This window comes from Anomalospiza imberbis, chromosome 18 (genome assembly GCF_031753505.1).
Source record: "Anomalospiza imberbis isolate Cuckoo-Finch-1a 21T00152 chromosome 18, ASM3175350v1, whole genome shotgun sequence".
NCBI lineage: Eukaryota > Metazoa > Chordata > Aves > Passeriformes > Viduidae > Anomalospiza > Anomalospiza imberbis.
This window is the reverse complement of record NC_089698.1, coordinates 12,024,099-12,033,901: the sequence shown is the minus strand read 5'-3', so window position 1 is coordinate 12,033,901 and position 9,803 is coordinate 12,024,099. Positions and strand designations below refer to the sequence as shown.

Genomic DNA, 9,803 nt, shown 5'->3' with positions numbered 1-9,803 from the left:
TCAATACTGGATCTGGAAAAAGCACATTTTATGTTGTGTTCAAGTCCTAGGTGGACAGATGCATCTTGTCCTCTTCTTTAGGAAAAGAAGTAAAACCTCTACTAGACATTTCAGGCTTGCTTTTTCCATTGTGCAGCACTGAACAATGGTGTGAGGCCAGATGAAAATGAGACAGCAGTAGGATATTCTAGAGGGACACAGACAACAGGAGGAAGTGGAACAGGGCGCTGCAGGGACTGTTTGATCAACCAGATGTTAAAAACTGGTCACAGACAGTGTTTAGAAACCTCTCCAGGAAGGTCCAGAGCTGCCATGTGTATCTTTCCTTCCATCCTCAGCTCAAAGAAGAATCTTCCTTTCCCCTCTAGTTCCCCCAGCTCATCAGCTCCTTGCCCACTGAGACGTGGCATTGTGCTCTGGCACACAGTGGGCCAATTCCACTGTTACAGAGAGGCTTCTGAGTGGTTCTGGAAAAACTCTGAGCCTCTGTCAAGAACTGGGAGTTAGCAAGGACACAAATGCCAATATTCCAATACTTCATTTCCTACACTGGAAAACTGTTCAAGCAATTGTAAATCTTCTAGCAGGCAAGAAGAGGCATTATGGCTGAGCTACAATTCTAAAGGCCTGTTGTAGACTGGAGGGGAAGAAAACCTCCCCTGCCCAAGCTGCTTTCAAGAGAGGTCAAGAGGGACTCTGTTCCACTGAAGGGAAGATTGTGGCACTCTCTTGACTCCTCACACAACTGGAACACTCGGGGGTTTTAGCAGTGTGAGTAAGGGCCAGTGCTCCCAATTCAAGGATAAACATTTACCAGTGTTGTAATCAGCTTGTCATATCTGGGTCTTAGAATAATTAAACCAGCAAGAAGAGGCCCTGGCCAGTGTCAGGGGAGGACACAATTTGCTAAAAGCCACATAGTTAGAATTTAACTTTGGTGCTGTGATCCCAAACTCTCACAATCTCAGTGTGGAACTCATCTCTCTCATCTGGCAGACTTGACAAGAGCTCTCAGAGTGGGCAGGGTTTCAAGGGGAAATGGCTGGTTTCCTCTCAGACCTGGTGAGTATCCAAATTCTTGTGTTCTAGCCCTGGTCACTAACAGCAGCATGGTCTAAGATTGCAGCAAGGGGAATACTTCTTGTTATAAAAATGAGCAACAGAGTTTGTGACAACACTGGTTGAGCAATGCCTGACTAAATGGCATCTGCAGAAAATACATTAGAAATGCAAAACAGTGAGAGGACCTGGGAAACCAGGAAAGATGGGGATTTGGGGGGAGAACACAGTATCAACGAAAAACACAAAACACAAAAAACTCTCCCTCTCTCCTGCTCTGTGCTCTCAGGGACAATTGAGAATACTCATCAGTTTAAAGTGTGACCTGACTGAATGCCTGGAAACATTTGTGCTTGTGAGAAATGCTCTGAAATTCAGTGTACATCAAGGAAACACAGCATTTCCAATAGGAATCATTCAGATAGGGCCTCTAAAAATATCATTTCATACAAGGTTGATGAAAGTGAAATATAAAAAAGTGTTTTGAGAGGACAGACTTGAGTAATCTCTGGAAAATGGTGAACACTGTCCCTAAGGAGGCAAAGGTGAAAGCAAAAAGGGATTCAAGAAAGCTGTAGCTTCTTTCTAGTAAAAAGGTAAACACAAATGATCTCAACAAGGCTTTTATGATTTTTGTTTTCTGTGGTTAGCAGAACTAACAGAATTAGAGAATGTATCTTTTCAGATTGCTAATAGCCGGGAGAGAAACATAGCACAATATGCAGATGTGTATTTTAACAATTTACCAAATGAATTTTCTTGATTATTGTGAAATCCAAGATGGGTTTTTGCATGTTAAAGGTTTCTTAGTCATAGAAATGTGAAGATATAAGGTGCTGTAAATTATCTCATGGTCTGAACGGCATGCTGGTATCAGGAGCTTAGGATGTGTTCCGTTCTCTTTGGCAGGTTCAATACCGGAGGCTGTTGCTAATGATCGTGGTGCTGGGAATTGGTGGAACACACCTCTCTGGTTTTCAAATGTCTGTCATCAATTACACTTCTCTGGTAGGCAAAGCTGGAGAAAAGAAAATCCCAACTCTAACTGTTCTTCATGGTCCTAGGCCTTGCACTTTGCAGATGCTTTACCAAAGTTCTTGGGTGTTGCTATGTCAGTTTATTGCCAGCTGTTTCCAATGCCTTACTGTCACTGTCAAAGTGTGCATGCTTGCAAGGAGCTGTGCTCCAAAGACAACTTCCCACAGAATTTTGTGGAAACAACATATTGAGATACCTCCTTAAAGTTTATGCCATGGAGAAAAAAATCCCCCAAAATAGCTGATGGAGTCAGCCTTCAGCTCAGCCCTTTCCTCTTTATATTCATTACTGGCCACAAGAACATTTGCACTTTACTATAATGAATATATAATATAATGAAGGTTCTAGTTTTTTGGTGTAAGAGAGGTAGGATTCAATTATACACTGAAGGGTATAATTAATTTTTGAAAGATGCTTGTACACTATTAGGCTGTATGAGAGGAAATATCAATCCTTATTTGCAAACAAATATCCTACGGTCACGCTTTTAGTCACGACTATTAATCTAATTTGTTTAAATTGTAAACATTATGAAGAACATTATGATTAGTGCCTTGGTGGAACAAAAATCTCTTTTTTGTCCTAGTACATTCAGAAATTTGTCAACGAAACTTGGCTGGAGCGATACGGTTCTGTGCTGCCTCAGGAGACCCTGATGCTACTGTGGTCCCTCATCGTGTCTGTGTACTGCATGGGTGGGATGATAGGGTGTCTGTGCAGTGGCTACCTGACTGCAAAATTTGGAAAGTAAGTACATTTCCCAGCATCTCGCTACCCAGGGCTGTAACAGGGGAAGCTATTAAATATTAGTCAACTAAAAGAAGGGATACCAGAATTTCACTGCCCCCTGCTGCCACAGAAATTACCCAGCTCATAAAACTAAACCAGGGTGCATTGGAGAGACAAGAACATGCAGATATTTCTGATTTCCTTGTCACAGCTTTTGGTGACATACAATTCCCGTCGTTTTGCTGACATTTTGCCCTGCAGGAGTTTCCTTCAGCCTCATGGTTTGCTCACACTGTGAGTAAGAGGAATCTAGCTTCTCCCTTTCCACTCCTCTGCAAAGAATCATGCCTTTTTATAACCAGATTTGGTTGTCCTATAAGCAATGGGTTTAAATGTGGCTGTTATAAATGAATTAATCAATTTAATAATGAAAGGAATTTATTAAATTAAATCAAAGTAAAATTGGAAAAGCTACAAGTAGATCAGCAGCGAGTCAGGCAATGGGTGCTGGGTGAACTGGGTCCAGACTAATGCAGCACTGTACTCTAGCAGTTCACAGGGTACTGGTTTCACAGGGTCTTTTTTATACTGTTTCTAGACTTAGCGGGATTCTAGGGGGGGTCCTCTTGTTTCCTTTTGTCCTTTTTTACATATTTATGCCTGTTCTTTTCTTGTGGTGCTTCTGAATGCAGGTTTTCCCGGAATACTCTGATTGTTTAAACCCTGTTAGATGGTAATCCCCTCGAATATCTTGTTCTGGTGATGGATATTCATCTTATCGTTCAAGGCATAACTTCTAGACCGAATAATCTTTCAGAATAACTATCTTTTGAGACAGGAACTCATCCTGTGTATATTGCTCTTTCCCATCACTTGGTTCCATTAAAAAGGCTACTGTATTTTTTAGTCCTGAGCATGAATTTATCCTAAATCGTATATTACAGTGGCCATGGCTTCAGCCTGTAAATCCAGAGGAGAAGAGTCAAACATCAGTCAAGGAAGAAAAACATGGATCATACCCAGGTTTTGTTCCGTGTTGCAGGAAGAAAAGTCTGCTGCTCAACAACGTGGTGCTAATAACAGCAGCGCTGCTCACTGGCTTCAGCAGGAGAGCCAAGTCCTTTGAGATGATCCTGGCTGGGAGGTTCCTCGAGGGCATCGCTGCCGGTAGGACGCCCCACTGGCCCATGTTAATGTGACTTCTTTGGGGTGGGTACAGAAATCTTCCTGCTGGGAGTATCCAGGAATGTGCTGGAACCCAGTGCAACACGGAACAGACTGGGGCAAGGGAAGATGAGCTGTCCTCTGCCTTCAAGAGCTCTTGTAGAGAGATCTGCTGGATTAGCTAAACATCTTGAAGTAAAAGGTACATTTTCAGCCCATTACTGAAGCGGGTATATGGAGAGGGTTCAGAAGAGAGAGGAGAGAGCTGCAAGGAACTGAAAAGGGACTCTCTTTCTTTCTTTCCACAGCTTTAGCACTCTCCTGTCTTCTCCCTTTAGGAATACATATGAATGCCCATGTTCAGTATGCTGGAGAGATCTCACCCAAGAAGTTTCGTGGATTTATAAACGTGACCTCCACAGTGTTTCTTGCACTAGGAAAAACTGTAGCACGAATTCTTGGATTAAGGTGCCTGTGCTACTCCTTCTCAGCCTGTTTTATATTTATTTTTCTTCGATATAGCAGGGAAGTGGTGTTCTCCCAGCCCTAGAATCAGACATACACCAAGGGTGGGGTTTTATTTTGCTTAACTACAGCAGTCAAAGAGGAGGCATCTACCCCATACACGTCACTGAGGTTTCCATGCTCATTCCCTGGGGATAGAAAGGCCTTTCTCTTGGGAAAGGACGACTCAGTCTCTGGAGGTGCAGTCTCTCTGCTGGAGTTAATAAGAAAAGATTGTATGTAAATACTCTTATTAAACTTGTGAGATCTAAAAGTTTTACTAATTTCTTGATGGCTTCATGCAGAGTTGCAGTTTTGGTTCAGAGAGGTGTTGTGGGAATATTTAGACCTTCAGAAATTAAAAGTCTAAGAAAGATGTCAGTCTTGCAGAAGAAATAAAGTATTAGTCTATTTTCCTGTCACTAACCTAAACATCATCCATTTCAATTGAACTTTTCAATGACTGTAGGTATTTCATGTGTGTTTAGCTGGACTAGAATTTAGAAAATACCTATTTAGTTATAAACTGTAATTTTACTGGGCTATAAATAGATTCTAACATGCTTTCATAGAGAACTTTTAGGAACTGAAGACATGTGGAATGTGCTATTGTCCTTCTCTGGGCTGGTGGCGTTGATTCAACTCATCTTTTTGCCATTCTTTCCTGAGTCCCCACCCTATCTCTTGCTGCAAAAAGAAGACAAAGCTGGTTGCTTGAAAGGTAAAATAAAACTTTAGATCCTTAGTTTGTTAAATCATTACTCTTGAGAAAGTGAAGCTAACAGCAGGAATTGGCTTTTCTATTAGCCAGCCACAGATTAATTGATAATTACATGATTAAAGTCCTCCAGACCAAGCAGAGTCATCAGAGACATTTAAGATCTACCCCTAACTGCTACAGCATTTTCCAGAGAAGTTTCACCATGTTCCAGTAAGTGATGTTCCTTCCAGCCCTTTGCTCAGTAATTGATGAATCAAAGCATGCATTCAAGTGCAAATGTTTAGTGTCATTAAAAGTTGAAAAACACAGAATTAGGAGCGGATCAAATGATGGAGGAGTATACTTCATTCTGTCTCTTCTGTAGCCATGAAGCAACTCTGGGGAGAAGGGAATTATCACACAGAATTTGATGACTTGATGAAGGAAAAGGCTATAACAAAAGGCACCAAAATCATGAATGTCCTAGAGGTGCTGAGAGAACGATCTGTGCACCCACAGCTGTGTACCATGCTCCTCCTTTTGCTGAGCCTGCAGCTCTGTGGCCTGAGTGCAGTTGAGTATGCCCTATTTCCATGCTTGGATCTGCTATGAAGTCTCCAAAGTGCCACAATGCCAACTTGTCCCTTTCCTCTGGGTCTGCATTATTCGTCCTCACACAGAGCCCACTGCCTGAAACCTGTGCTATCATCCCCAGTATTGTTCATACCTTTCAGGGAACTTCTCAGGTGGGAATACAAGAGCTCCAACTCAGCCTAAGTTCCTGCAAGGGCACTGATGCCTTCATTCTCCTGGTGGTACAACCAAGGAATCTGTAGAGGAAAGGGTTACAAGTATCCTAAGGCTTACAGCAGCCCAGCACCACTTTCTTTGATTTCTGCAGTAGCAGATGGCCAGCTATTGCCATCCAGTTTCATTTCATTTGAGAAAGGACTTTTATGCATTAAGCAACATCCTTTCAGCAGTTTCCACATAAAGCTGGCTGAGCCCAGTGCACCCCAAGCTGGCAATCATTCCCTTCACATTATCACTTGTCTGGGGTGAACCATAAGCTGGCAATCATTCCCTTCACGTTATCATTTGTCTGGGGTGAACCATAAGCTGGCAATCATTCCCTTCACGTTATCATTTGTCTGGGGTGAACCATAAGCTGGCAATCATTCCCTTCACGTTATCATTTGTCTGGGGTGAACCATAAGCTGGCAATCATTCCCTTCATGTTATCACTTGTCTGGGGGTCTCTCCATAAGCCCTGGTTCAGCCTGTGCTGGAGGTGGCTCGTTCCAGCTGCCAGCAATGGAATTCCCTCTGCACTCTGCTGGCAGGGGAATGGTGCCCATTCCCTCAGGGACTCTGCAGATGAGCAGCTTCTGTTTAGCAGCTGGAAAAGGGCAACAGAATCAACTGTTGGGTTGACAATGTATGGTGTGCTATGACTGAGATTTCCTCTTTCTCCTGTCTTGTCCCTTTCCCTTCCCTTTTTGCGAAAACAACACCTTTTCCCATGTTTTACAGGTAATATACTCCTTTCAACTACTTTTTTTTTTTTTACTTTTTTTTCCCCCCTCACAAATCCATTTCCTTGATTGCCGTTAACCTTTTGATTTCTCACATCTGGAGCAGTTATGTTACCTCTACTAAAGCCCAATAATGTATTGCTGGTTTTGCAGTGAGGACAAATCCAGTTCTAAGTGATCCTGGATAAGCACATATCACATCTATTAACTGTGTTTTTTTTTTTTCTTATTTCCCAGATTACCTTTTACACCTCAGAAATTTTTGAAACAGCCAACCTGCAGGAAAGCATAATCCCATATGTATCAGTAGGAGTTTCAATCTCTGAACTCATCTCTATCATATTCTGTGTAAGTCTGAGCCTCCTGGGGTTTTAAGAATTAAAGTATTCTTCCTTGAAGCAAATGAATCTTTTTCTTATGAACCGAATAATTTTTCTGTGGTGCTGCATAAATCTGTACAGTGGTTGTTACCATCCACTGCAAATTTTGTCCCAACTTTCATGTGTTTCATCCCATCTTCATTCCTCTTAATTTCTTATAAGAATCCCTTACTAAGTGTCGTTCAAACATAAATATGTGTACTTATTTCCATATGTTTGTGTATATCTATACATTCAGATGGAATTGTAGCATGATTCCATCGATTACAGTGTTTAAGAAGTAGCTGCAATGCTGGGCAGTGATGGTAATTCATACTATTAGAGAGTGTAGAAGGAATTCAATAAAATAACAAAGTTGGTACCAATAAGATTTGTGTTCTCTGAAAAAGAACCCAAGGGGAATGCTTGACTTGTTGGATGGCTCACAGTTGGATTTTGCCACGCTTCCAGTGATAGGCAGTATTTTTTTCTGTTCCTCAGAGCTCCATAATCGATCGGTTTGGACGCCGAATGCTCCTGTGTGGTGGTTATTTGCTGATGGCACTGATCCTGGTGTTGCTTGAAACAAGCCTTCTGCTGAGTGTAAGCAAATGTCTCTCCAGGAGTGATCTGCATCAGAATTCTCTGTGCAGGACAGCAGATAGCCAGCCTTAGCTTTCATGTCCAAACCAGCAGGTCAGAATATCTTCTAAATACAAGCTCACCTCTGTAGATGTGACACCAACAGCTGCTTCTGGCCTTCCTCTGTGTTCAGTAAAGAAACATAAGCAGGTCTAGAGAGCATCGATTACACAGCTCAGCATCATGGGCTTTTCCAAAATATTGCTGCTCCTGTGCTCGGATCAGCTGTGTTACAGCTTTAAAATTGGTTTTGTTCTCTTCCCTCCCTTCGCATTTTCTAGGATCAGTTCCTCTGGTTGCGGTACTGCAGTGTTATTCTCATCTTTCTGTTCATCATTGCTTATGGACTAGGACCAGGTGAGCACCACAATAAAAGCATCAGGAAAGCTTGGACCACAGGGATAGGCACAGACCATGAGTGTATAGAAGTAGAACTAGAATGTGTGAGTATATCTTTGAAAATCAACAGCTTAGTTGAGACTGAGATTGAGGGAATCTCAATTTTTGATGAATTCATTACCCAAGAAACAATTTCTTTAACAAATCATTCACACCCAGATGAATCAGGACCCTGTTTTCTCTCACTGGATTACAGGTTCAAACCAAATAAATTCTTGTTAATCAATTCAAGAAGATTTATTTTGCAGTGTGAATACTGTTCAGTGCATACAAGTTCAGATGGCTGATCTCTGTCAATGGGCAGAGGTAGGCTTTTCTAAAATACCAGAGTTTTCTCAACTTGCCTGTAAAATACTACACTATGAAAGACTGACACCTGACAGCATGCATAATCTGCCTCTTAGCACTGCTCTGTTCTTTCTTGTCCTCTCTTAATATCACCCTTAATCGCCTACATCAGTAACACCAGACCCAAACTTGCAGCTCTCTGGTAGAACCTCACTCACCTAAGATCAGGATTTACTCTGGAAGTTCTCTGACTAAACACTACCAGTAGTTACTAAAGTCTCTGAATTCAAATGACAGCCTTTAGTATTGTAAGGGCTGCTCCTGACAACCATGAATGTCTTGAAAACACCACAAAATTCCCACAATAGCAGAACGGAGGTATCTTCTATGGGAAATGGTCAATTACAACAATTTTGTATCACTTTTTTTTGTTGTTTTTCTTTTTCCTCAGCTGGAGCTGTTGTGGCTGTCATGAACGAAATCTTCACCCTCTCAACAAGGGCCTCTGCTTTTGTAATTGGTGGAATTGTCATTTGGCTAGGCCTCACCTTCACTGGAATGATTTTCCCCTTTGCTGTAGTATGTAATTTGATTCAAATCTTCTCTTTCAATCTGTCAATTTAATCAGGATTTCTAGGCTGATCTGGACAGGGAGTAGGATGAAATGACTTGTAGATGATCAAAACTGTGAATCCCTTCTCGCTATGGTATATGGAGGCCATTTGTATGAAACAATTCTCAATACTTCAGAAACCACCTGCTGCCCCAAAAACAGATTGAAAAGCTAAATAAATATTGCTTCTGTAAAATGAGCCTATTCCTTATTTCACAGGAACAAATCAACAAGTTTCAAGAATCTATGGGTGCGAGTGTTGCCAAGGAAATCACTCATCTTGTTCTATTTTTTATCTCCAGATGCTTCTTGGTCCTTTTTGCTTCCTCATCTTTGTTGCTGTCCTGGTCATTTCAGTGGTTCTTATCTACCTGTTCCTCCCAGAAACAAAAGGGAAGTCAACCTCTGAAATCACAGAAAAATTCAAAACCTGCCGGTTTAAGAGGAAACATCATCAGGCTGTGGAGATGAATGCTGCTGAAGAAAAGACATTCTGCACCAAGCTCTGATAAGCTACTATAAATAATTTCCACTGTTCTGACATAACACATCAATTGTATTTCAATTGTATTTTTCTCCATTGCTATCATTTTAAAGCAGCAAGATTTGTGTCTATGTTTCTTACTTTATAAGAAAGTTCTGCTCAGGATTAAGAGCAGGATGAAGATAGGATTAAACATAGCCATTGTTCTTGCAAACAATTTTTGTGTCATTTCTTTATGCTACCCCACTGTAAAGGACTTAGTGTTGATTGTGAATGGTGCACATGAACA

The 9,803-nt window shown here is 41.5% G+C and overlaps 1 protein-coding gene across 2 annotated transcripts; it reads left to right on the top strand.

Moving 5' to 3' along the window:
• The first annotated feature begins 888 nt into the window (after positions 1 to 888).
• On the top strand, positions 889 to 9,613 carry LOC137484913 (solute carrier family 2, facilitated glucose transporter member 11-like). 2 transcript variants are annotated; one of them, XM_068209122.1, is made up of 12 exons: positions 890 to 1,062; positions 1,969 to 2,067; positions 2,684 to 2,844; positions 3,869 to 3,993; positions 4,329 to 4,458; positions 5,067 to 5,215; positions 5,580 to 5,767; positions 6,967 to 7,077; positions 7,590 to 7,691; positions 8,012 to 8,087; positions 8,869 to 8,996; positions 9,333 to 9,613. In XM_068209122.1, the coding sequence occupies exons 1-12, from the start codon at positions 1,039 to 1,041 to the stop codon at positions 9,537 to 9,539; spliced, it is 1,500 nt and encodes a 499-aa protein (XP_068065223.1). In that variant the 5' UTR covers positions 890 to 1,038; the 3' UTR covers positions 9,540 to 9,613. The 2 variants fall into 2 exon arrangements, with proteins under 2 accessions (XP_068065224.1, XP_068065223.1); XM_068209123.1 differs by lacking the exon at positions 7,590 to 7,691 and having other exon boundaries at positions 889 to 1,062.
• Positions 9,614 to 9,803: the final 190 nt, after the last annotated feature.

Bases quoted from the DNA above. Each gene is read 5' to 3' on its own strand.
- LOC137484913 (XM_068209122.1), top strand. From the start codon at position 1,039: ATGGCTGGTTTCCTCTCAGACCTG. The intron at 5,768-6,966 runs GTTGAGTATGCC...CTTATTTCCCAG, and splicing joins AGCTCTGTGGCCTGAGTGCA to ATTACCTTTTACACCTCAGA. The intron at 8,997-9,332 runs GTATGTAATTTG...TTTTATCTCCAG, and splicing joins TGATTTTCCCCTTTGCTGTA to ATGCTTCTTGGTCCTTTTTG.